This window comes from Leptonotus elevatus, chromosome 1 (assembly GCF_054856555.1).
Source record: "Leptonotus elevatus isolate MCC_2025b chromosome 1, RoL_Lele_1.0, whole genome shotgun sequence".
Lineage (NCBI taxonomy): Eukaryota > Metazoa > Chordata > Actinopteri > Syngnathiformes > Syngnathidae > Leptonotus > Leptonotus elevatus.
Window position 1 is genome coordinate 31,198,857 of NC_141239.1, and position 27,888 is coordinate 31,226,744.

At 41.6% G+C, this 27,888-nt stretch overlaps 1 protein-coding gene across 3 annotated transcripts; it reads right to left on the reverse strand.

Annotated features, from left to right (window-relative positions):
- Positions 1–495: 495 nt before the first annotated feature.
- On the reverse strand, positions 496–26,557 carry med25 (mediator complex subunit 25). Of its 3 annotated transcripts, none has more exons than XM_086057576.1 (20): positions 26,334–26,557; positions 25,899–26,039; positions 25,775–25,820; positions 24,259–24,383; positions 22,849–22,947; positions 21,621–21,741; positions 21,405–21,552; positions 19,771–19,889; positions 19,564–19,639; positions 16,723–16,991; positions 16,518–16,619; positions 14,383–14,468; positions 14,256–14,313; positions 14,057–14,164; positions 12,502–12,678; positions 4,735–4,845; positions 4,187–4,258; positions 3,108–3,278; positions 2,908–3,025; positions 496–871 (listed from the first exon to the last, which is right to left on the reverse strand). In XM_086057576.1, the coding sequence occupies exons 2-20, from the start codon at positions 26,033–26,035 to the stop codon at positions 768–770; spliced, it is 2,247 nt and encodes a 748-aa protein (XP_085913702.1). In that variant the 5' UTR covers positions 26,036–26,039; positions 26,334–26,557; the 3' UTR covers positions 496–767. The 3 variants fall into 3 exon arrangements, with proteins under 3 accessions (XP_085913702.1, XP_085913695.1, XP_085913711.1); XM_086057569.1 differs by having other exon boundaries at positions 2,908–3,028; XM_086057585.1 differs by lacking the exon at positions 4,187–4,258 and having other exon boundaries at positions 2,908–3,028.
- Positions 26,558–27,888: the final 1,331 nt, after the last annotated feature.

The following is a 27,888-nucleotide window of genomic DNA, read 5'->3' on the forward strand; positions in this document are numbered from 1 at the left end:
AGAGGAAGGTAGGCAAGAGCGACGCCGAGTCGGGCACCGAGGGACCAGCTGCTGATTAAGTGATCCAGACCACTAAGGAGTTAGTGGTCGTGCCTAATGAGGGGAGCGGGTGGAGAGAGAAAATGGGCCTAGTTAGGTAGATAGTGGGGGTAGGTGGCGTGTGGACAAGTCAAGGGGCCAAACGGGAGCAGAGAAAAAGGCTTGGTCCTCGTGAAGGGGCCCTAGAGAAGATGGACTAGCGAAGGAGCCCAGTGAGGGGGCCTACAGTCCGTCGAGGAAAAAAGGGACCGCGTCCGGCAAAACAAGAGCCCACTGTCGCTGTATCCTAGCAACCATCTCCCAGGTGACGGACGATGACTTCACTTCCTGGTCGGTCCTATTGGCGGCCGAGCGAGGCCATCTGGTAGCACTACTTGGCCACGAGTGGCGGCTCAGAGTGGCGGGAGGGGGCGACATATTGGAGCAGTTAAAATTAACACGCTGACACCGTTTGGCTCCAAATAGAAAAAAACACTGCAAAGTGCATTTATTTCATGAAATTAATTGTTAAACAGCTCGCCATGACTACTGAAGAATCACTACCACTTCCAGCTTGTGTGTATGTGATAGATCAAACCAACAAATCACTTGACGCACGCACACGCGCGCACACACAATCCCGCTCACTTTTGTTTTGCATTTATGTCCAAGGTCTGCAAAAAAATAAAATACAAAGGGTCCAAAAAGCGCCAAAGTAAGTCAAGATTTGACCGGCTCCGAAAGTTCCCTTAAATGAGGTCCATTAGGATTTCGTCCTCCATGACACTGGAGACTTGGGGCATCCCAGGTTGGGATACGACTCCCCGCTGAGCTCCGGACATCAGCATCTGACCTGCATGCAAACACACACACACGCACGCACACACACAAGAACCAAGACTGTTATTTATTTTTGTGAAATTAAGATTAGGGTGTGAATCTCGGCTTGGCAACACGGTTTGTACAAGATTGTTCGACCAAAACTTGCGATCATGAGAAACGATGACGCAGTTCATGGAGTGAATGGCGAAAACTCGTGGTGCAACGGATCACAAAAGTCACGGTTCAGATCGGATCACGGATTTGAGTCACGGATCGGATCGTTTGTCAGATCAGCAAAAAAAAAGAAAAAGATAAAGATAAATAGTACTTTGTCTTCATTTATTTTGTAAAGCGCTTTCTCCATATTCAAAAAAATCTATTAAAATTTTTTAATATAGCGTTTAAGATTTAGGAACACAACTTTTAAGTGCAATATGAGGCAGAAACATTATTATTTTTACATGGTTCAGATGTAAAATAAGGTATTAATGGCTTTAAATTGTGTTCCCATCATCTCAACAGCCAAGTTTGACATCCTTTTTCTTTTTTTGATGGGCAAAAGTGTTTTATAGAATGAATGAAGACAAAGTTCTATTTATCCATTATTTTATTTTATTTTAATAATGAAAAGACCTCAGCGTGCAATTTAAGGAGAGTGAATTACAAAGTAGCCTTGGTCCAGAATACTGAAAAAGAAAAGGTACCTGCACAGTCATTTCTGGACTATAAGCTGCTACTCTTTTCACTTGCATTCAACCCTGCGGCTAATACAAAGGTGTGGCTTATCCATCAGATCACAATGGGGTGGACTATAAAGGAAGCGCAAGGGCGTCAGGCAAAACAAAACAAACCAAGTGAGCCCAAATACAGTCGGAGAGAGAGAACGAGAGCAAGACAATTTGCATCCTCATTATGGAAAAAAAAAAGTAGCAGGAAACTGGTGCAGCAACATTAAAACATCAGCGGCTTACAGTCGGGTGCGGCTTATGTGTGTAACAAACTCGAGTATTCACCAAATTGAGCTAAACCGGCTTATATTCAGGTGTGTCTTGTAGTCCAGAAATGACTAAGTCAGGTACCAGGTGTCAAACTGACTTACCAGCCGGCAGCCAGACAGTCGTGCACATTGGTCATGCTAACAGCTAGCCGCTAGCCACTTATGTCAAAGACTTTTGCCGTATCAACAATGACGGCGTAATTAATTAGCGATTGAACATGAGTTCGGGATAGCGTTTTGTTGATGTTGGTCGCAACTACAATGTCGATCTTAGGCTACGTTCACACTACAGGCAAATGCGAGCCAGATCAGATTTTTTTTGCCCAAATGCGACTTATAAAAGTCTGTGGCCCCGACACGCTGGACCATACGTTTATTTATTTATTCATTCATTCACAAATGAAGCTTACAGAATTGAAACATACAACTAGGACGCTGGACCATACGTATTTACTTCAGCAAACAACGTTGTGAGTGACGTATTTTCTTCTGCACATGCGGGTCACTTTGGGGACGCATAACGTTCACACAGCAGACAGACTGGGGTCGCAATTAATAGGCAATAGGAACGCTTACTCAAAAAAATCGGATTTCACCCAAAAATCGGAATTGAGCATTAAGACCTGCAGTGTGAACGTAGCCAAAGAAACGTCTCAAAGGGAAGCCAAGCTAGCCGTCACGCCAACACGTGGGCAAACTTCAAAGTAAAAGTGTACTAAGGCTATTTGCATTGCCGTCAATGTATTACTGTAGTTGTTAAACTTTATTTTGAAGTTAGGGTTAGCGTGTTACATTGAGTATGTTTCAGCTTCCTTAACATGTCAGAATGGTATCGACTGTGGATGCGCACTTTGTTTTTTGTTTCCCCCCCACCAACCAATCCGTGGATCGGGCCTGATCCGAAACCGACCACCGATCAATGATGACCCATTGGCACCACTAGTGAAAACCATGTTAAAAAGCCACTGACGTTCATTTTGAACCAAGTACAACGAGAAGTTAACCACTCTGTAAACGGACATTTCACAAGTGTAAAAAGAATCTAAGCAGCATTATAGAATGAGTCTAACCTGGCATGGGTTGCCTCCACTGCGCCTGCATTTGAGCGCCCACTCCCGGCGCCGAGTGGACCATCTGCTGGCCGAGTCCCTGGTGCGTCATCATCCCGGGCATGTGGGACACGCCTCCCTGCTGAGGAGCGGGATGACAAAGTTGACCATCCACCAAAGTTCTGACGGATGCACCAAAAGTTAGGTGGTGGCGTTTTTACCGGCTGTTGCTGGCTGAGGAGGAGGCTGCGCAGTTGCGGGTTGGCCCCAGGGTTGGCTAAGCGCAGGATGGGGCCCTGGGGAGGAGCTTGGCCACCCTGCGTCACCTGATTGGGCGGCGCCCCGCTGACGGGCGCCTGCTGGCTGTTGGGCCCGGCGGCTCTCATGCTCATCTGAGGTCAAAGTTTACATTAGTCACACTTGTTTTCACACTTGCATAAACAAAGTACAGTAATTTCTGGACTACAAGCCGCTACTTTTGTCACTTGAATTCAACCCTGGCGCTAATACAAAGGTGCGGCTTGTCCATCAGATCACAATGGGGTGCACTATAAAGGAAGCAAGCGCGTCAGGCAGAGCAAAACAAACCAAGTGAGCCCAAAAACATCAGGAGAGACAGAACGAAAGTGAGACAATTTGCGCCCTCATTATGGAAAATAAAGTAGCGGGAACATTAAAAACACCTGTGGCTTATATGCGCAGTATTTAGCTAGCGCGGCTGATAGTCAGGTGCGCCTTGTAGTCCAGAAATTACTGTACATGTATGCCGTTGATACATTCATTACGAATACATGCATGTTATTAAGCGTGTCGGCATGCAGCTGCAAAGCAGAATAAGAATGAAACCCAGTTAGTTTCATCGTTAACATGTCATTTCCATATACCTAAATAAATAAAAAAATCTGCTTTTACTTCTTAAGTACAACAATATAAAAATGAATTGCCCACGTCTGACTTGCAATATAGAAGCCTGTGATCAGCTAGCTTACTTAGCACAGTTCTCTAGGGCAGCCGCCTGCAGTCGACTTTTTTTGCGTGCAAAGACATACTGATCGAAATAACCATCTCAACGGCCACCGTAGCATTAGCGGAGAGCTAGCCTAAACCAGCTAACCGCCACAATGGTTGTTCATAGGCTACTATGCAACGCGCTGCAAGGGTCAACTTCAAAATAAAAATGTATTTTCGCTTCCAGGTCAAAACAAGAAATAATCCGAACGGCGGCTCTTCTCTGGAAAAGTTTGTTAGACGGGTCCCTTGTATCTCAAGGCGCCACTGGATATGAAAATGTGTCGCTCACCATGTTGTTCTGTCTCTGCTGCTCCTCCATCATAGTGACCTGACTAACAGGGGGCATGCCCACCACCACCGACTGGACAGGAGAAAGAGGAGGAGGAGGAGGAGGAGGAGGAGGAGGAGGAGGAAGGGTGTTGGCGGTGTTTTTGAAGAAGAACCAAAGAGTTAATTAAAAGAGGCGAGCAGGAAGTACATGCACACAAGTCAGCAGCACCAGGCAGTGTGTGTCTTTGTCTTTGCTACATTGTGGGGCCCATAAACGCGTGTTTTTTCCAGGTTTAACTACCATTGTGGGGACCGATTTGAAATTGGGGGGACATTTTGGTGGTCCCCACAAGTTCACACCTCTTTTTGAGGGTCAAGACTTGGTTTTAGAGTTTAGAATTGAATTGGGTTATGGTTGAGGTTAGGGTAAGGAATAGGGGTAGGCAATAATTTTTGTTGGGGTTAGGGGAAGGGGCTAGGAAATGCATCATGTCAATGAGATGTCCCCACAATGATACAAAGACAAGTGTGTATGTGCACATGCGGGTTGTTGCTGTTGTTACCGACCTGCTGCTGCACGTTGCCGTGGGAGACAGGGATGGGGCCGGGGGGCCGGTTGAGGAAGTTCTGGTTGGGTTGGACTTGTCCAGGTTGCATTGGACCGCCACCGCCGCCCATCTGCCAGAACAAAAACTATTTTTATCAGTTAAGTCGTCAATGTCTTCAATATACTTCTTACAGTTATCACTGCTTCACATTCTTACCTGTATGTAAAGTCAAATTTTCATGGATGTTTACATCAGACAGAGTCCTGCGGGTTTTTGATGTTCCCGTTCTCCGACACACCCAATTCATATAATCAACTCATCGGCAAACTCTGCAGAAGCCTGAAAACGACCCTGATCTTTAGAATCAGGTGTGTTGGTGGACGGAAACATCTAAAACATGCAGGACTCCGGCCCTCAAGTACCAGGATTGCCGAAGCCTGGTTTACAATTTAAGACTCAAGAGCGGTGCTGAGGGTTGTAAAAGTAACGTGTTACATTTAGGCAGTAACAACGTAATATAATGAGTTAATACATTTTTGCAATATTATAGTTATTAGTTACTGACTCCCATTACGCGTTATAACAGATCAACATACTGAACCTCAATTACGACGGCATTGCTTTCTTTTGACACTATAGTCAGCTCCGTACATGGCTGAGAAGTCATTGTTTGTGAGACCAATCACTGACATGGTTTCATGAAATAAAACGCCAAACACTCCAAGCAGGAACAAAACAAACAAGGTAAAAAGTAGTGTTTAGAACTGTGAAAAAGTAAGCGTGTTTTTAGATACGATTTGAATGAATGTGCAATCACTTGTAGTATGAATAATGTTGATCATTGTGATTGGCTGTTAGCTAGCAAAATGCAAGCTAACAGGGGCTGCGGGAATGCAAGCCTCAAGAATCATGCCGGTGCGGCGCAAACAAGCAAGCGGACCCGGAGATCCCAAAGTGGCGGCTTTGGGACGTCGGCGCACTTTCCAGGGAAAAGCGTCACGCATTAAGAGGAGCGTGTGGTCCCGTCCAGCCCATCCTGGCGACTTGGTGCAAATTGAAATTTTAATTACGCCTCAGGACTTCTACAGCCGTGGCGCCCTTCATTAGCGATGCAACACTGAATATGTGATGATGCACAAAAGGCGGTGGGAGAGAGAGTACGAGAAAAAAAAAAATCATCATTATTGTTTCATGTGTTCTGCTGCTTTAAATGCTCAAGACGCACACACACTTTGTCCAGATGTAAAATTAGCAGGATGACTAAACAACAACCCTTGCAAACAAGCAAGACAAACAGAATGAGGATAATACCGTATTGTGAATTATTTTGCGGTACAGCATGTTGAGTCAATATACAGGGGTAGGGGCGGGGTGTTGGGGGGACTTGTCTAAGATTATATTTACAATAGGTGTCCTGAGAGTGAGACCCAACTTAAGTTTTTAAAATACGAGCAATCGTACGGCCGATTTTGGCGGTGTTATAATTCTTCAAGCAACGGATTTTTAAACACAAATTGTGTATCCACTCATATGTACACAGACAAACACAACAGGTGGACAATACAATACAAGCATATTTGTATTCTCTGCGAAAATCAACTACAGCATTACAGATGTTTACGGAGTGACTTACAGAAATCTTCTTTGTTTGTGTCTTGATGAGAGAATTAACACCCCCCCCCCCCCCCCCGTGGCCAAGTCACACACAACAGAAGACATTCATTAATCATGAATTCTTTATATATCTATTTAATTACTGTAATTTATTATTTTATGTTTTGTGAAAGTATACATTACAGAGAAATACTTATGACAAATTTCAGTTGTTCTTTTGGAGAGGCTTGAAGAAATTTTAGGGATGTACGATAACTGTTTTTTCCACCGATGCTGATAACTTCCTGCTCCTCCACACTGATGCCGATATTGATAACTTTTTTTCTGTTATATAAAATAAAACATTTCAATCTTGCTACCTACTAATGTAGCGGGGTAGGAGGATGAAATGAATGGATGAAAAAAAGTGATCAACGACATAGTTGTTTTTGCTACTTTCTGTCTTGTTCTTTTAGACAGTGAGGCGATGAGCAATCTCAAAGGCTCTATTAAGTTGGTTGTGTTTTGTTGGCACTCCCACTAGTATTTTAGAATATAAACATAAATCACTCACAAAATTATTTACTTTGCACTGACATTTCAACAATGTACATTGCACACACATATTTTTAAATAAATGCAGGACCCTAAACATTTTAGCGTTACTGGCCATTTTCATGTGAAGACATTTTCAAGGTCTAAAATAAAAACAAAAAAATAAAAATATTACTCACCGTAGCTGCACTTCAACGAGCCGTGGCCGTTTGTATACAGCAATGTCATAGCATTTACAATCTATCCATTCATCCATTTTCTGAACCACTTATCCTCGCTATTAGCTATTTAGCTAAGCGAGCCGTACCTTGGCTCGGCTGCCCAGCCTTTGTTACGTTGCCTCCGCCGCCTACCGCGCCACCCAGAGCCACTAGCACTCCATGGAGGTCCCCCGCTGTTTGCGCCATCTTGTCCGGGGTGTTGAAAACGTGCAAAGTCGCTGGAGTTCGTCAATTTGTACTGTACTCCAATGTTAAGTCCACACAAATTTTAGTATCCAACAACGAAGGTTGCCGCTGCAGCTCTCATTCAAGTGAATGGGACTCAGCAAGCGTTGCGCGCACTAGTGAAAATTCTTAACCCAAGTTTCAATAATATAATATAAATATATATAGTTATAGAGTTGAGGAGACTTCTGCTGGTTGTGTGTGTACAACCTATAATTGTATTCAGTCGCCAAGTCGTGTTAACAAATGTCTCACCATTACTTCTGAAGTCGCGTGCAGCCGTGTCCTTTTATCTCAGCAGCAAACTCAAAGTGGCAGTAACCAGACCAAGGTTAGCGTGTTTTGCAATATCAGACTGATACACATTATGTCATTTTCCCCCCAATATCGGTTAAATAATGATCAGGCCCATAGTTATTGTGCATCACTAAAATGAATTGCATTTCCATTCACTCCAATGGGCAAAGAGTGTTTTACGTTAAGAGTTTGACCATGGAGAGAATTAGATTTGTATCTCAAGGCACGACTGTATGCTAGTTCGAGGTGGAAACAAGAGTTGTCTATGGGTAGACGAGCAATTGTAAAGCTGAAATAAGATTGAACATCAAATTGGAGCCATTTGTTTAATGATTGAACAAATGTTACTGCTATTTGCAATGCATAATTCAGTCTCAGTATAGTTTTTGTATTACAGTATTTTTTTTTCTTGATAACGCAAACTTTAGAATTGCACCCCAATTTCATCACATTTGAAAAGTAATTCAGAGCCATTGACAAATGCTGGCCAATATTTTTTGTGGTATCAAGATAACTACGCCTACCAAATTTCGTAATTCGTATTGCTCAGTGAAACATTTGGCCTGCTTCTGACCCTGCATAGCTGACTTATTTGAGTTTTGTGTTTTATGGCAAGACATTCATTTTGGCTGCCAAGCTCATCCCCACACACAATGACTAATTCTCAAAGTTTCATGGCCGTACACCTGTCCTAGAATAAGTGGTTCAGATTTTGCCACAATAGGACAAAATCTATTAAGAACCCACTGAAATACAAAATAATCTAACCCATGCTAAATGAAAATGACTGTGGCTGTATTATTTAAGAAAAAAAAAGATTAAAAATTAGCAGGCTATGTAAAAACCAAATGAAAGGTCGATAATGAGGACAAAGACATGTTTCATTCACGAATGCCCGATGTTAGGCTTCACTTTCCAGTTCGAGGACTGTATCCAAAGAGAGGCAGAAGAAGTGGATTTACCTCCATCAGGGGGAAGTGGGGGTGGGGGAGAAAGGGGACTCTTCCTGCGTCCCTGCAGATTGGCACACTGTGTGTACGGCATGTCTCATGTAATATATGTGACATCTGCGCTACCCGCTCTCTATTATTCATGGCAGTCCAACTTTAGCTTTGTCGAATCTTATCATTTTCAACATTGCTTAACTACAGGACTGGGCTTCACGCGTACTGCGTAACCGTTTATTAGGCGCCGAAACCTGGCCTGAAAAGACACAGGAGGTCTGCCATTGGTTTGAAGAGTCCATTTTTGGGTCATTTTGGTACATTCCGGGGCTCTTAAAAATGAGGAAAAACTCTTAGGTTGCATTCCTACTGACCGTCAAAACCGTCAAAAATCTAGCAAATCTCATTTCTCACCGCTCACAAATGCTGTGGGCATATCCCCTGAATGTGCTGAAATCCCACCCCCCCCCCCCCCCCCCCAACTATCAATCAAATGGCTCTAATCTGATGTGGATAAATTGATGCTACTCCGTCAGGCATATTTCGAGCTTCATCTTTAGAGCTGCAAAAATGCATCTGCTTAAATTAAAGCCTTCGGTTTCTGGAAAATATCACGCCAAGTCGTCGCGGACAACAAGGCACTCCACTCCAAAGGAGCCACGCAAGCTCCAAACTCAAACACACTCTTCGCATTTAAGCCTCACTCGCCTTACATGCACATACTCCTGGGCATCAACAAGGCTCTCTAGTGCAGTCATGCCAGCGGCCTATCCAAGGGGAAGGTGCATTTTCAGGGAGTAGACAGAACTGGGATGGATAATTGTTGATGTGAGTTCTCGTATTTAGAAACATATCTCTAAATACACTTTACAGGGTCTTTGAAGTTTAAAAAGCATGACAAATATTTTATAAATAAATACTAAAAACTCTTCTGCTGGGCTGCCCCCACCCCACCCCACGTAATTAAAAGTCTGACCTTTATAATAACAAAAACATTTGAAATCCTAAAAGGTAAGCAGGAGTATTAGCACCAAATTCAAGCACTTTCTAAAGACTTTCAAGATAAATGTTCTAGTTTTTTCCAGTACCCTTCGGATGGCCGTCTTTTCTGTGCCTGCCTGTCTCCCACCTCAAGCGCGTGCGGCACTCAATAGCGTCCGTGTGAAAACTCGCCTACTAACTTTGTTTCCACGGCGTGTCAGCTTCCACTAATAAATTTAATGAGAATACGGTACGCTAGTGCACTGGTTCTCAGCCCCAGTCCTCAGCCCAAGAACCCCTATCCAGGCTGTTTTCCATGTCTCCCATGCCAACACAGCTGAGGATCGTTATCAGGCTTCATGCAGAGCTTGCTGATTAGCTTATCGTTTGAAACACCTGTGTTGCTTGTGGGAGACATGGAAAACAGGCTGGAAAGGGGTACTCGAGGATCTTGTTTGAGAACCACTGCACTAGTAGACCGAATTCGAACATGCCATACAGAAACGTATTAACACACTCGCGTATATTACACCCCTACTGTTTACCTTACATCATATGCGCCAACAAGCTTAGATTTTTAGTTGAGTGAAGTTCTTCTGAGCATTATAAATTATCATTGACAAATGCTTACTTTTTTCTTTTATAGCCCATTATAACTGTGCGTAATTAATATGTAATATAGCGCTGATAGAAGGCGGCACGGTGGCCGACTGGTTAGCACGTCCGCCTCCCAGTGCAAAGGACGTGAGATCGAGTCCGGGCTTCGGCCTTCCTGGGTGGAGTTTGCATGTTCTCCCCGTGCTTGCGTGGGTTTTCTCCAGGTACTCCGGTTTCCTCCAAAGACATGCATGGCAGGTTAATTGAACACTCTAAATTGTCCATAGGTGTGATTCTGAGTGCGGATGATTGTTCGTCTCTGTGTGCCCTGCGATTGGCTGGCAACCAGTTCAGGGTGTACCCCGCCTACTGCCCGAAGCCAGCTGGGATAGGCTCCAGCGCCCCCGCGACCCTTGTGAGGACAAGCGATTAAGAAGATTGATGGATGGATGGATGGATGGATAGCTCTGATTGACATCTCGCAGTTTAGATCTGGCATGTACCAAAAGGTTCACAAACCTATCCTAGCTAACGTTAGTTAACTTGTAGGGCTAGTAATTATGTGACTTACTTTATATTACTCGACACAGATGACTCTCCGATTGCGAAAAGTTGATTTTCCTTTTTGCATACTTTGCAGCAAGCTCCACGTGGCTTTGGTCTATGTTTTATCCAAAGTTGGTCTTTTTCATTTTCCCGCCAATGTTCATTAAAACGAAAACCTCCCGGCACGGGATGCAAGACAACAATCTAACGTAAAGGCGCATGCAAAGCCAACAGATCAAGTAGCTTTAATTTTTATGGAAACTTATTTATTTTCCATTTTATAATTAGCCTATATTAAGTATTTCAGGATTCGAATACTCGACTGAAAATGCTATAGAGTACTCGAGTATTCATTTTAAAATATATTTTTGCTTTGTTTGTTTGCTGCTAATTTTTTGTTGTTTAGTGTTTTTTTTAAAATATTTTTTTATGAATAGAGTCAGCAGCACCCGTGGTCTTCATGCTAGCAATGTTCTTATATCTACCACAGTGGAGGGAAGAGAGAAATTTGTCCTGATTTAGGAGTTCTAAGAACGGCTAATAGTGTTTTATTTTTTGCTCATAATGTCAGCACAGTTTAAAAATAAAAGGGAAAAAAATGGACACTGTAGACATGTTTTTGTGCGAATCTTGATTAAGTAGTGAATAAATGTTTGGAGACGTCATTTTGATGTGACTGATTATCATTTTTATCAGCTTTCAGAACAAACTATACAAGGGCCACAAAAGTGGCAATGCAATTTACTGATTTATATATATATATATATATATATATATATATATATATATATATATATATATATATATATATATATATATATATATATATATATATATATATATATATATATATATATATATATATATATATATATATATTAAAAAAAAGAAAACATTAAATTCATATTTAGCACATTTGAGCTAAATATTGAGCATGTTGTTGTGGACCTTAATTGACAACCGTTTGAGTTCATCCACATGGCAGCTAAAAGCTGTTTGAGCACAGTACTATGAGCAGCGGTCCGGTGCCCAATCTTTTTTGCATAGCACTTTCACATGGCGACGTACTTTGATGGGCCATCGAAGCCTCGGTCGTCCACTCTGTGTCAACCCCACGTTCGGCGGCTCGGCCACAGCGGCCCACGCTGGAGTCTAGCAAGCTACCGTTTCCATGAAAGCAACAAAGACAAGCCGGCCACATAACGTTTGTTTATTCGCACCGCGGTGGGAAATTCTAAATAAAATCATCATAAATAACACTTTATGGACAACGATGACTTGGGAGTCTTTGATTCTGAAATTAACCCGAGGAAGCAATCATAGCAGCTGCTAGCTTGAATTTGACTTTGAGAGGCCGCCCTGCCTGCAGATTGCTAAATAAACGAGCACATGAAGCGGGATTTTTTAGTACTCTATTTACTCAGGACTCGTTTCACCCCTAACTGAGTCAGACTGCCAAGAAATATGATGAACACTTAAGCATTTACAAGCACTTAACCCAAAATTCAAGCACTTGAAACTTCAAACCTTGAAAACACAACATTAAAATCCAAGCATTTTCAAGGTTTTTAAGCACCCGTACGAACCCTGTAGTTTGATGATGAGAGCTTGTGTCACTGAGCTAACACTAGTGCCATTAGCCTCTTGCAAGGATGCATTTGAGTGCCTGCCTGAATGAAACGTCAATAGCAATGCAGCTTAAACACCAGTCAACTCCCCAGGCACTCCTCTACGCCAACTCCTCATCATCATCATCTTTCTACTCCACTAGAGGACTTTACACCCCCCCCACCCCACCCCACCCCCCACCCTACACTTAGCACTCACCGCACGGTGACTCTGGATCTGCTTGTGGTTGGTGATGACCTGTCGGATACCATTGACGAAGCCGCTCTGGTCATTGGGGATGAGGCCCATGAAGATGCGCTTCTTGGAGGAATAGAGCAGCATTAGGACGCGCACCTCGCATGGTGAGGTGGTGTGTGGGAAATGGACACAGCCGGCCTGGAAGCAGAAGAGAAAAGGTTAGCAGCTTGGTCAAATAAAGTAGAAACAAAATGTTCTCAATGTATGGTGTTATGGAAAATAATTATTTAGCAGGCATTAACATAAGTTCATACTGTATTGTGGACGCCTGTATTTTCTTTAACAATGGGCTCTTCACTTCTTGTACATGAAACAATATCGAAGTGACCTTGACAGATAAGCCTGCTCGGAACAGACTACTTGCTTTCCTGTCTACAGTAATTTCTGGACTATAAGCTGCTATACTTTTTTCGCTTGCATTCGTCACTGCGGCTAAAAGGGCCGCACTATAAAAGGAAGCGCAAGAGCGTCAGGCAGAGCAAAACAAACACAGTAAGAAAGACAGAACGAGAGCGAGACAATTTGCGCCCTCATTATGGAAAAGAAAGTAGCGGGAACCCGGTGCGGTAACATTAAAACACCTGCGGCTTCCAGTCAGGTGCGGCTTATATGTGTAACAAACTAGAGTATTTCCCAAATTTAGCTAGCACAACTTACAGTCAGGTGCGCCTTATAGTCCAGAAATTACGGTTTTGACCCTTCCCTTTCACCTCCCAAAACCTAACCAGGCTGCATAAAAATCTTCCCATGATAATTTACTGTGCACCCTCTCACAGATCACTTCTTGTCGACTGCTCTGTAAGACTTGGGTATATTTGTTTTCCAGACTTTTTCATTCATCTCACCTAACTACTGAAAATTCCACAACAATTGATACACCAGCGTGAAAAATAATAAGGGACTGGACAGCCCATTACATCAATGTCTTGGTGCGCATATATTTTGAAGTAGTTCCGAGCAGCGCATGGCGGCTGACTTGACTCGTCCTCTCGACTGGAGGCTAGTCGGAGCCCTGTTTTAAGTTTATATTGGCATCACAAACTATTCCCACCCCTACAACACATTTTGAAATCATGTTCAATCAGTAATTAAGGATGCTAAAAAAAATCTAATTAATTACGCTGTTATTGTAATACGGCGCCTGTTGCCAGCGTTAGCAGCGAATTGCTTGCAGTTAAGCAAGTGCCCAATATAGACTGGTAAGAGCTGCCTGACTTTTTAAAGGCAGTTTAAAAGGCAAATATGGCTCGGCACACTTTATATGCTGGCAGCCTGACAAAATAGATTAATTTTGGACAAACAGTCAGGCATGGCACCAGGAGTTCTCAAAGTGCTATGGTATGCATTTTACTTACACTGTTTTGCTTTTTCATTCATTGTTTTTTTTTTATTCATTAAAATTTATCAATGTGATGATGGAGCCACCTTGCTTTTTAAAAAGTATCAGTCCTGGTATCAATGATGCCAGCTCTGAAATTTACTTGGCATTGGATTGATGCCACATCTTGTAACTTACAAAACCGTTGGCCATAATGCGGTAGAGGCCTTTGAGCGACTCCATGTCTTTGTTGGTGAAGAGAAACTGAACCATTCGAGAGTTCCTGAACAGGGGACCTAATGTCGTCTACACAGAGAGAGAAAGACAAATAGTCAAAATACAACAAATGAGCTGCCATCACAATAAAAAAAAACAAAAAAACATGAAAGCAGCTCACCAAAAGCTGCTGCGGGATCAGCTGCATGATGAGCTTCTGTGGCCATTGGTCTGTGTTTCTGTGGCGACAAACACGTCAGCGACAAAGGAAAGACGAAAGGTGGCAAAAGAGCGACCGATCCACTCACAAGTTCTCCCCCTGGTTAACCTGCACTTGACACGGCAGGGAGCGTGTCAGATTGGTGGCGGAATCCATGGAGGAGGCTTTGGGCTTCTGCAAGAGGAAAAAAAAGCATGAACCCACAGTCCAACTCAAACATAATTTTGTTTCTTTTCTTCTCACACCCGCTCCGATATGATAAGTCACGAGGTGAAAGATTTCACGAGATAATTCGACAAGGTACATCACCGACACTTTCTATTTTGGGTCGACGTGAGAAGTCAGTTCATTTATAGAATGAGTCAATATATTGTAGTATGTTTCCTTACAATTTTATAAAAGTTTTTCCTACACAGCTCACTAATATATTAGGTAAAGGAGAGGAAGTGCAGCCAGCCACACATCTACTTCGTTTCCAAAAAAGAATAATTTCATATTTACTGCTACGACGCAGTTTTATTTTAGATGTCATTAAAACAGTTCGGTTACTCAGAACACTTTCTGCTGCCTTTCTTTAATGTTATGCTTTTGTTTGTTTTAAATGAATATAGACACATCACGTAAACAATTTAATTATCTCATCCTGACCCCCTCAGAATATAAAGGCAAAGAAATAACTGTGCATCCAGCTTTTGTTCTTGGTGACACTTGAGGTCTGCAAGTTTTGCCGCCGAGACAGGCAGCTCTCCTAACGTCTGATGACACCGAATTGATGGCGTGTAAATAATCTCATCCCAAAAAAGACTCTCCCTGCAGTCCATCTTCCGTGTCCATCCGTTGGGGACACTGTGTTGCGATGACCTCAAACAGGTACGGTGATTACAACAAATTAACTTTTGAAAATATGTCATAATAGGAAAAAAAGACGTGATAACTTCCCACCGGAAAAGCCGCCATTTATCTTTAGGGCGTCGATATGGGATCAATGAGCAATCACAGCAGCTCGTCGAAGTTGTCGTCAGCGTGACAGACGAAGTTGACTAGAGTCAGAGGTGTGAGTTTGCCACGTCTTCAAAAAAAAAAAAAAAAAAGCCACCAAGGCCATCAGACACCCACTGATGACAAACGTGCTGACTCAGCTTCAACCGTCGCCCACAACTGATTCGACCTTGAAGGCAGGCAAAAAACACTAATTCCCAACAACGTTTACATCTAGGCATGCTGGGAAGTCCCGTGCCAACTCCTCCTAATGCTGCAGCATGTTATTTGCTTCTTTTTTTTTTTATTGGGGAGGCCAACCTGAAATTGAAAATGTCTCATACAATGTCAGGCAGATTATGCATCAAGGGAGGCCAGAAAGCAACAATTTAAATTAGGACTGGGCAATAAATCTAATTAATTCAATTACTCATCATTTTAAAAATCGATTCCTTAAAAATTTGACAAATCGTGAAATCGAGTTTTGTCTTCTGAATTATTAAAAGCTGTTGTTCTTATGTTCAGTTCCAATCAAATGTTTTTGTGAATTGAAACAAAACATGTTTACAATAGCTACCAAATACTTAATTGTGGCATTTAAGCACAAACAACGAATGTTGAGTTTATGTTAAAACTGATTTCGGATCAGTATACATTATAGTTGCCTGAACATTTCGCACAAGAATTATTTTTGAATTAATGAAACCTTTATATGAATGTTTTTTTGGGGTTTATCAGATTAAAATCATAATCGTCCTGCATGACTGAAAAGAGAAAAAAAATAAGATTTTTATTTTTCTCCCACCCCTACAGTCATTTCTGGACTATATAGTGCACCTAACTATAAGCCGCGCTAGCTAAACTTGGGGAATAATTAAGTTTGTTATACATATAAGCCGCACCCGACTGTATGCTGCAGGTGTTTCAATGTTACCGCACCGGGTTCCCACTACTTTCTTTTCTATAATGAAGGCGCAAATTGTCTCACTCTCGTTCTGTCTCCTTGGGCTCACTTGGATTGTTTTGCTCTGCCTGACGCTCTTGCGCTTCTTTTATAGTGCGCTACCTTGTGATTTGATGGATAAACCGCATTTTTGTATTAGTCGTGGGGTCGGATGAAAGTGAAAAAAGTAGCGGCTTATAGTCCAGAAGTTACTGTACTTTAAAAATAATTACCGACAATCAGGCCTGTGATCACAGTAGAGGGAAAACGCTCATCTCACTTGAGCTCGCAAAATGAATTACCTCCTGCCACTCCAGCACGCCGCTCCACGCCACAATCTTGTTGGCCATGCCCTGTTGCTGCCCCATTGGATTGGGGTTCCCTTGTGGTGCCTGCACACCCGACTTAAAAAAATAAAAATACAAATTTACGTGTGTGTGCATATATGTACACACATAACCATGTCACTATGTATACAGACTTTGCACAACAGCTTAAACATCATACCATATTAGCCTGTGCCGTGGGGGGCGCGGGCTGGTTCGGCGGCGGCTGCTGCTGTTGAGCAGGCGGTTGAGGCTGCTGATTGGGTGGCGGTTGACCGGGTGGCGGCACCGCCTGCTGCTGCTGGTTGGGAGCGCCCGGCTGCTGCGGCATGAGGGACTGACCGGCTGTGGTTACAGTGGAGATGCTGGGCGAGTTGTGCTTCACCCCAGATAGCGACGGCATGGACGGCTGGCCAGCGAATGGCGAGCCCGCAGTGACCATCCCCGAGACTGGAGGAGAGAGGGACGACGTTAGTTAATCATGTTTCCGTGTTGGCAAGTCCAGCATAATTGTTGACTTTTGAGAAGAATTCCTTCACTTGCGCAAGCAGTTTGTGGTGATCTCCACATTGTTCATCTTGGAGTATTGCTCCAAGTCTGCCACACGGATTTCAAGCACAGTAATTTGTTTATCCTTCTCCTTGTTTTGTTGTTTTAGAAGTTTTACCTCCTTCAGCAAAATGTTGAGAGATTTTCTTATCTCTCTGATATCATGCTCAAGTATATGTTCCTTTTTCTAGCTCATGTTGTTGCTGTTGTTGAAATACACTACTGTACTCACAAAAAGTTAGGGATACTTGGCTTTCAGGTGAAATTTCAGGACGAGCCTAACATGCATTCAAACCTTTACAGGTCAACTTAAAGTGACCTTCTCTAAGCTTTTGAATGCACAAACTGTTAAATGTTTCAGTACTTTTTGCACAAGTTGCTGTTCTCGAACGAGGAGTTTAACGGCAAAATTCACAAACATCAATGCTCCAGCTCATGGAGGTGGCATCATCAGGGAATGGTTGCTGGAGACTGGTGTTCCTCACATGGAATGGCCTGCACTTTTTCCAGACCTGAACCTATTGAAAAGCTGTGGGATCAGCTGACTCCCCATGTAAAGGCTGGAAACTCTGCACCCCAGAACCTCAATGACCTGAGGGCTGCTCTTCAAGAAGAGTGAGATGCCATGCCTCAGCAGACAATGAGTCAACTTGTGAACAACACGAGACGCCGTTGTCAAGCTCTAATTGATGCTCAAAGGCACATGTTGACAAATTGAGACGTTGAATTTTTTTGTTCCGGTGTACCCACCATTGTGGTTAACTTTTCTGGCAATGAATTGTTTGCATCCGTCTTCTTAAATGTCCTACTTTCATGATATATCACTGTAGCGTGAACTTTTTACATTTTCCACAAATTTTACCAGAAAGCCTAATATCCCTAACTCTTTGCGAGTTGTGTAAGATGCATGACAGTTGAAGGATAGTTAGCCACTGCTAGTCATTCTACTATCTCCACTAGGATAGACTTAGTTTTTTTGCTCCCACAGCAGCTTGCCGAGTGAGGCAGACGTCGACCATATGTATGCCAATATTTTCTTTCAAGCAATCTTTCATTTCCAATCTGCTGCCAAGAGCACAAGGAAGACAGACCTGGACCAGATTGATGGTGCAGTTAGGAGGCCCAATCGTCCTGATGGTTTGAATCAGGGAAGAAATGTTGAAGGAATACAAGAATAGCTGATTTCCATGTAAAGTTGCAGTGACTCACTATCTGCTGCAGATGGTGCTGTGATGAAGAAAGCTGCTTGTGTGCGCATGTGCCATTCGGCACCCACTTTGTCAGATGAAAAATTTCCAGCTACAGGACTAACATGATTTTATCAGATTATTTCATTACTTTCATAAACATTTTTAGTATCATTATTATTATATTGAACTTCCACTTTCACGTATAACTCTATGATCTAAATTGTATCCATTACTTTGTGAAATACTTATATTGTATTTACATTTTTAATTGATTTTAAATTCAATTATTTTAATTTTCATTTCATTGTGATTCATTTTATTTTTCATTATTGCCATTTTTACTTTCATTCCGTTAATATTTTTTTTTAAGTAATGTAAAAGAAAATGTGTGTGAACATGAATTATTTCAGTAGTCAAAATTTAAAGGTGCATGTCGCAATATTGACGCAAATTGGAGTGTTAAAATAACCATATTTTTACCCACTAATGTTTTAAGAATTGTATTAAGGACAGGAGGCACAATGGTTGTTGCCCCTATGTTCCTGTAGCGTGAAATAATGATCGGGGGTTAAAAGTTTCTCTCTGAGTGTGAAGTCAGGAGCGTGCCATCTCTCTCTCGCTCTGCTGAAGCGCTGGGAAGGCAGAAGTGTTTGGTAGTGTTTCTACGAGACCGTGGGAAAAAGAAAAGTGTGTACGACAGCGGATATAAAACTGTTTCAAAATAATAATAAACCAAAACTACAGTGCGTCCGTCAGTCTCCGGGTGGCTCATTTTGTTCAACCATCGGGCCGAAACGGGAGTTGTCCCCCGGAGGTGACAATGGAGCAGCGTTAATATTGGAGTAGGTGGAAAAACCTACGGGGATGAAATGGGACCCACAGCTTGCTTTCTTCTTGCTAAAAAGGTACGACTTTGTCACGATAATGCGATAGGGTCTATTTATGATAAGCAATGCACAATAAAACTACCACTAATTAACGTCTCGGCACTCTGGGCGTGTGTCCATCGCTGGCTTCCATTCCGCTTTTCGCCAGAGAGGTCGCAAAAGGTGGTGCAGGAGTGCCTAATATTGTAGCAATGAAGTGACATAAAACACAAAGACTCAAAATGCGCCTCAGCATTGTTAATCATCAGCCACACCGTCCCGTGCATTAACAGCTCTTTTGTGTAACTCCTGGTAAGAACATCCTCTAAATAGCCAGCACACAAGCAAGAACAAGACAACAAGACAAAACAAGTGGAAACTTGGCAAACACATACACACAGTCAGCTGGTAACTTACATCGGTTCTTCTGGCCTTTGGCTGCCTCCACAACCATCTGTGCAGCCACCTGAGCAGCAGTCATGGTGGGTGGATTCTGCCGGCGGGCAGATTAAAAAAGAAGACAAAGCCGCGTCAAACATTTTAGCCCCGGCAACACAAACGCCGCCGGCTGAATGGCTGCCAAACATAAAACGCTGTGAATTAACGCCGTGAATGGCTGCATACCTGATAAGGATGTGCCGCGCTCATGGGGGGAGGAGCCTGCGGGCCTCCGACCAGAGGCTGATTGACAGTCTGAGGCGGCAGGACAGGCTTCAGGGGCACGGGGCCTCCAGCTGACGACACTGCAAGACATGGAAAAATGTTTAATTTGCATACTTGATTACTTTTTTGATGAAAGTGTTGACATTTTTATTGAGTCATGTTTAATCATCACCCACAATTCTCTGACTATTCTTGCTACTTTGGTAAATCTGCATATTCTATCAAGTACTATGCATTATAGTACCAGATAGTTAATATCGCTGGTGTTTATTTCATTCTCAACTGCTTTTGTGCATACACGAATTACATTCAACGTTGCTGATATTCTTGCTGCTTTTGACCATCTGCATATCTAGTAAGCATAATACAATATTGTTCTGTGTATAGTAATTGCGGATAGATAATATTGCAATTTATTTAGTTCTCAACTGCCTATTTATAAATACGTTAAGAGCTGCTGACTATTGTTGCTGCAGCTTACATTCACTGATCTAAGAATAGCACAGTGTTCCGTCACTTTTCCCGGGTGAGTGAATTTCCACAAAGTGGTTGTTTAAAAAAAAAAAAAATCCTTCAATAACCGCTAATACTGTCTGTCACCTTATTGAGCTCTTTTTTGCATTATTTAAATGAGCAGCCTGTTGAAGTTATTAATTGCATTCAATTAACTTGTTTTTCTACTTCTCTTGCAGTGCATGGAGGAGGGGGCGGACGAACGAGAAAAACACATTGGCCTTACTGTGTAGGTGCTAGTGTGTAAAAGTAACTGGGACCTGTCATAAAAATAGCTCACCAGTGAAGGGACACTGACTTGCTAAGAAGAATTAAATGAAGAAAAATTTCAACAATGCTTTTTACGTATGGTAGACGTTTCTTAATTCACCAAGTATTTTATACTTTGTATAAAAGAATACACCATTTAAAACTAATTTCCCAGTATTTGATTAGGCATTGTGTATAAAAAAAATAAAAGTGCAACTATCTCTGGCATCACAAATTACATTTCCAGTGATCAATTAATCTGCCATGCATATCGTTGGAATGTGGGAGGAAACCGGAGTACCCGGAGAAAACCCTGGCAGGTACGGGGAGAACATGCAAACTTGATCTCACGTCCTCTGTACTGTGAGGACGAACGAAGGAGCTAACCAGTCATCCACCCGGGCTGTTACATATGCCTTGAAATTTCCGTGGATCTTGGAGAAATGCACAACCGAAAATGCTTCGTTAAGAAAGAATTTTAAAACCCAAAAGTTGAAGCCCCGCCCCTGGGGGACCTTCCTGTTAGGTTTAGCATATGGCTACAAAAGACAAAATGTTTTGTACGTTGTGGGCCGCTACATACGCTTCCATATTTTCGTGGCTCTTGGTGATACATACAACCAAGAATGCTTCGTTAAGAAGGAATTTTGAAAATCTGATACTCCGCCCCCGTCATATAGTATGTTGAAAACCTAAACATTTTTTCCCCGATGATGTCTCGGGTGTTGTTACAGGCGGAAAAAAATAAATAAAAAGAAGAATTCCTACAGAAACAATAGGGACCTTGTAGCGGTCGCTTCTCGGGTACAATCCTTGTCATGTGTGTAATTTACCAGGCAGCGAAATGCCCCTGACCAGCACCATGTCTTGGCTGTAGTCTGGATGGGGCTCAACAACACCCCCTACTGGAGACGCCCGCTCAAACAGTGCTCTCAGGGCGGGCAGCTTCCTCGGAGCCACCACAGAGAAGTGGATTCCTCTCTGAGAAGAATACATTGACGTGAACATCATCTCAAATGCAAACATCACAAGTGTTTGGGAGAACTCACATCTCTGATGATTTTGACCAGGTTGTCGGCAGTGCAGCCTGTGTAGCTAACGCTCTCCACAGCAGGAAGCAAGTACGGCGGAGAGTTGCACAGCAGGACGCACACTTTGTGTGTCTGACCTCTGGTGATGGTAGAAGAAACGTTACATAATACCAATGTTATGCGAATGTTTGGACAATTCAGTCCTTAAAGTCAGTTTGACTAGCAACACAACATTTGGTCGGCATGTTTATCACGAATTGATGCACAAAAAAAGTGTCACTAAACCGAGCGTTAACAGACAAGTAGAAGTCTGTCATTTTGCTCTAAAGTCTGGCATTTTAGGCTCATTTTTGCCAGGACTGTCCAAGTCACAGATAAATGTGTTTGTTTAAACCTTTTCTCACTACTATATTATTTCTTATTTTATTATTATTTTATGTATTCAACTGTTAATTTAATTTTGATTTATCAAATAAAATGCCAGAAATCCACAGCTTGAAAAAACAAAACACCAATTTAGTTTGATGTGGCCATTTTAGGGTTCCTTTGGATAGGATCATCTTGATTTTTTTAAGGACAATTTTTAACGTTACTTATAATAGTATTTATTTATTCTATTAGGTATAACTGTATTTTTGTATAGTTCATGGATGTAATTTTAGAATACTTACTTTGAAAACGTCTCAAAGAGCCACGCCTGAAAAGTCTCACCAATTTTTTAACATGCATTTCATATTTATTACTGCTCTATCCGTTTCATTCTAGATGCATTACAGTATTTATTTAAAAAGTCAAAAAAAATCTCAGGCCTTAAAAGACGCCATTTTGCTTAGAAGCTTGACTTTTTAAGGTGACTTTGGACATGGTTGGGTGTTATTGTAATTTAAAATTGTATTTTTATTCTTAATTATAACTGCTTTTATTTCTTATCACTGGCGTCGGGCCGAAACCTTGTACCTCCAAAATGGTCACTTTTTTAGGAGACCCCAAAAATGGCATGTTTGTTCAACCATTAAAATTGCATCATTAGAGAGAGCAAGCCATTTTCCCTACTTAAGATTGGTCAACAATAATTTGTAAAAAAATAACACTCACACGTGTGGACTGACCGAGAGTATAGATTTTTGAAAAAATATTAAAGTTACCAAATTGTGACTTACGAGGTTTCAGGCCGATGCCAGCTATATGTAAATTGTACAATTGTACAATGTGTATGTAACCAGACAGTTTGTGTGAAGAGCCTCACATTTGTTCCCGCATCTTCTTGAAGTCGTCAAAGAGCTGTAAGGCTACTGAGAGGCCTTCCGCTATCAGGCTACAACTCTCCGCTCCTCCCCCCATGAATCTGCACATAAAAGTAGGTGAACACTTGAGATTAGGGGTGGGCGATATGGGCAAAAAAATATATATATCGATATTTTAAAAACAACAACTCGTAACGATATTTTGACGATATTCTACAAAAATAATCTTGTCAATCTGCACTCGCTTCGCAGAATAATTATACATAGACTGCGTTTCTGAACAGCAGCTCTTGTTTATATTTTAATTTGCCTAATAAATCTTCTGCAAAACATTTCACAACAATATTCTATGGCAACATTTAACAATGACAGTTTCATTATTATGTCTAGGCTATACAGGGTGTTTTCATTGATTTTTCTCAATCTTTGTCAATGAAGTGTCTTTTATTATTCCATATAATAGATATCACATTTTGAGCTACAACAAGTACTGGTCCACCACTGCCCACTACTACAACAATCAGAACGACAAAAGTTGTTTACTACAGCAGTCAGAATGGAAAAAAAATATTTGATATATAGTGATTTGATGGTAATAGAATGAACATACTGTAAGAGAGAGCATCTTGCATATAATTCGTAGTGACAAAACATGTAGCCGCAATCTTTTGACAGACAATTTCGAAAATTGTCTTGTACATAATACACGTGATATAGGCACAAATGTAGCTATGATGCGGAGTACAAGCGTGTAAAAACGGAGTATTAAGCCAATATGGAACATCCGGTCAACTTGCATGCATAATGGCAGCGTTTGTGAGAACTCGCCAATGCTTACTTGCTTGTCAATGATACCGTGTGTATTAGCTCAACGCGTTGTGGGTTTTCTGATTGTGTTCGTCAGCTTTACTTATCTTTTCTTTAGTGGTAGTCGTGCTGTGGAGTCGCAAAATCACGTCCGTGGTGGAACAGAAGTGCTTTTTACAGCGAGCGTTTTCCGGCACACGTTATGATGTTATTTTGGTCTTGTCAACCCCGAATAATTTCCAGGATAGGTACGTGGACTTAAGTTTTGCTAAATTACTATTGAATTAGTCGCTGAGACGAGACTTTGATTCCATGTTCTCACTTGCGAACACTATTGTCACGTCTTACTCACGGCTGGTGCCGCCGAGTCACATAACTGAATCCTGCCTGCTGATTTCACCACTTCCTCCCACTTTGCAGCCAATACATTGAGCTGCCCCCCCCCCCCCCCCCCTCATTTAGAGATAGTATTAAAACTCAATAATGTAAAATTGGACATCGTGAAAGCAAGGTTGACGGAAATTTCGATGACGATGAATTCCCCCCCACGTGAGATTCCTCACTGTTAACTAAAGCACATAGCGGAGAAAAAAAGGTGAACTCACTGGATGCTGTCAATCCAGGAAACAAACTCGAAGGCCGAGCTGGTGGGAGCGTGACATTGAACATACGATTCAGGAGCGCAGTCCACTGTGTTGAACACCACCAGGCCGTACTGAGTCCCCCCGTACTGGAAGATGTAAAAGGGGAAAAAAAGCCTAGAAATTAACACTATCATGGAAATGTTGCAAAGCAGGCTGCTACATGTGAGAAGATAATATGGTCATGGTGAAGCACAGTGTGGTTCAGGTATTAATTTTACTCTGTTCCAAGCAACTGTAAGCAATCGTTTATGATCTTGATTTGTCTACTTACTGCTCAGTACAATTAACCTTTTACTTGCCCCGACCGAATAAGCAAAAAGGGCACTTCTGTCTTTTGTTTTCCAAATGTTATTACAGAAATAAAGAACTAAAGCTACCCCTTTTAACATCTTGACAGGGTTGGTGCAACACCCTTTCACAAGTCTGTTTATAGCCAGTGAAGGCATCATGTTTAATGGATTTGCAAATTTCCTTTTAGAGAGGAAAGAGGTCAACACATTTAAATTGTGAGTTATACTTGATGCAAACTACTCTAAAATATCCGCTGTGGCTGCAGACCAAGCATGCCAATTTCAGACTTTAGTAAGACTTCTATTTCACTAAATGTGACCACTTCACATGCAAATGCTAGTCTATACATTCCTTAATGAATCTATGGTAATTTTAAAACAGTTCAACCATGGATTTAGCACAATGTGCCATTTTAAAGAGTATAACGCCTTCAGTTAAAGAGAATCTCCCCCCTAGGGTGCGTACCTCACAGCCTGGTAATCCCTGTACAAACAGTAAATGATCAAACTGCTTATTACGGGTTTTAGAATATAAGAATACAATAATATATATATATATATATTAGAGCTGTCAAACGATTACATTTTTTAAATTAGATTAATCATATTTTAGAATCTTGATTAATCATGAATAATTACTTAATAAAAAAAGCTTTTTTTTATCAATATTTTTCCCGCCAAATTTGAAGAGCACCGGGTTATGTGTTAATTCTTTTGACATTTAATGTTATGAGGACATCTTTAACATTTTTTGATCCACTGCACACGCTCATCCTCCTCTATTTCTAATCAATGAATTACTTGCATAATTTAAAATGGGGAAAAAATGACCCCAATATTTTGACATGAACAAATATTCTAAATGTCATAGGCTAACATTTATTAAAAGCTTTACTTTAATGCATGTAATTATATTTATTGCTCAAACAACCTGTGCTACGTTAAACGTAGCCATCCGCTGTCACGCTAAAGGATATTCTATGGTCAAAATTAATAGTGCGATTAATCTGCGTTAATTCATGACTAATGCGATATTTTTTTGTGATTAATTAATCAGTTAACGCTTTAACTTTGACAGCACTAATAGATAGAGAGACAGTCATATACATCCATCCATCCAGATAGCTAGATAGCTGGATAGATAGATAGAATAGAATACAATACAAAAGTGATGCAAAAACACTCACATCGCCTCCAAAGTCTGTTTCCGCTGGCGGTCCTCCATTGAAATACCTGCAGTAACACGTGAATTGCATGAATTATCTGCATCTATGCATGAGCATATAGCAAATGTCATTCAGACGGTCTTACTCAATAGCTGGAAGTACGTAATTCTTCCTGAGGGATTCAAAGTACGGCCCCAGATTGGCCGTGCCCTCAATGACAAAGACCACATCAGCCACCTGGTTGCTGCCCGTCTTGGTGGAAGCCTCCATGAGGGACACCATAGACCTACACACACAAGGATCATTCAAATGTATCAGTTACAATCCATTCACATGTTTTGATTATATTATAAAGGTCTAGAGGTTAGCATGTAGCTGAACAATAGTGGGAATACAAACTTTGTCAATAGTTAGCTTTATTAGCGCTACAAATAGCTACAAAACATGCTATTTAATATGACTCTTTTCCCATAAATTGGTTAGATACATGACAATTTGAAAGAGAAAGTACACAGCGACCAACAATGAACATGTTTGAGCGACAACAGCCATTAGCAAGGCGCCGATTTTTCAAACTTACGCGAGTCAAACCAACCCGTCAAAACATGGCGAAGTTACGCCACATATACCAGGATCCAGATGAAGCTTTTGGTGAACTGAACAGCTCAAACAAGAGAATCGGGTTTGTCACAGCATGGCTAAATATAAGCGTTTTGTTGTACTGTACTGTATTTACGGGAAGTAGCGGAACACAACGTGAAGTGACGTATCCTTGGGTCTTCTTCGTTCGCCATTTTGGGACGATATTTTTACTCTGCTGCCACTCAGTGGACATTTTAGTTTACGCAGACTTGTCCCTCTCTACAGTTGGAGCCACGTCGTCCAGTAGATGCCAGCAAATATCTACAGTTGATCAAATATGGATGTCTGTCACTGAACAAGAGGTTTTAAGGGCTGTTCAGGTACTTTACTATGAGGTCAATAGCCATAAATTAAATTAAGCTTCATGTAGCGTGACCAAATCAATCAATCAATAAATAAATAAAACATTTTCCTTATTATTATTCAGCAAAGTCAATGCCATTGAAAAGAGCTTGAAAACGAAAATGAGCCCTTGTTTGAATGTCCTGTGATCAGTTTTAATTTTAAGTAATCTCTGACCTTGAGGACTCACAGTTTCCTCACAAGATGTCAGGCTACTGTATTCCTACACCATCGCTAGTAACAGTCAACGGGAATGATTCCCGTGGGACGGCAACTCCGACCGCGACATCTCCCTCGGGCTCGCGAAAACGTCCAGGCAAACGGTGCATAATGAAGACACCATCTTGGGATAAAGCTTGTAATATCAACAACAAAAATACGCCAGTATGATTAAAAAAAATAAAAAATAAAGAGGTTCATCTCACAAAAATTCTTAACGCCCAGATGAGCAATGCCACTTCAACATGAAATTGACCTGGATGTGACATAAATCGAACATAAACGTGTTAAATAGGATATACTGTGCAATAGGGTAACAACAAGGATCAACATCCTTACAAGTTCAAAAATTAAATGCACTGTGCTATGCATTCTGGGAACCCAAGATATGCAAAATTGGTAGATGACTTGCCTAACTTTACGGGCAACGTGTTGCCGCGTTCTATGTTTGTGGATGTCACAAAAGAAACAAAATCAAGATTGCTTTTTTTTTTATTGATAGCGCATGCTTTGGGCTGCTATTTACTGCCGCTAATCGCTGTAGACTTCAGCCTGAAGTGACAGAAAGTGGGACACTACACTAGCTTTCATGTTAGCATTAGCATCTAGCTTCTTCACGCTACCGCTCAGCGCAAGTAAATTCCTTTGATCGCCCCCAAAGGGATTCACAATTTGGATTGCTGTCTGGTCTTGATCCAGGTGTGTCTGGCCATTGTCGTCGTGCTTACTGAGGTCAGGCACACCTGGATTAATCAGTTTGTCCAATCATGAAAGACAGGAAATGAAGGAGTGGTGCTGAGTTCAGGAAGTAGAGGATTTGTGCAAAGAGCCCATTGAGATGCTACAGTTGACTTAAACCTCCCAATTCCTAAATGTTACTTGCAGCACTGTTGTATTCAGATTAATTCTTTACTGTAGTGATTAAATATGGT

Bases quoted from the DNA above. Each gene is read 5' to 3' on its own strand.
- med25 (XM_086057569.1), bottom strand. From the start codon at position 26,035: ATGGTGTCCCTCATGGAGGCTTCCACCAAGACGGGCAGCAACCAGGTG. The intron at 19,640-19,770 runs GTATGCAGCCAT...GCCCGCCGGCAG, and splicing joins GCGCGGCACATCCTTATCAG to AATCCACCCACCATGACTGC. The intron at 872-2,907 runs GTTAGACTCATT...GTTTGCATGCAG, and splicing joins GTGGAGGCAACCCATGCCAG to GTCAGATGCTGATGTCCGGA.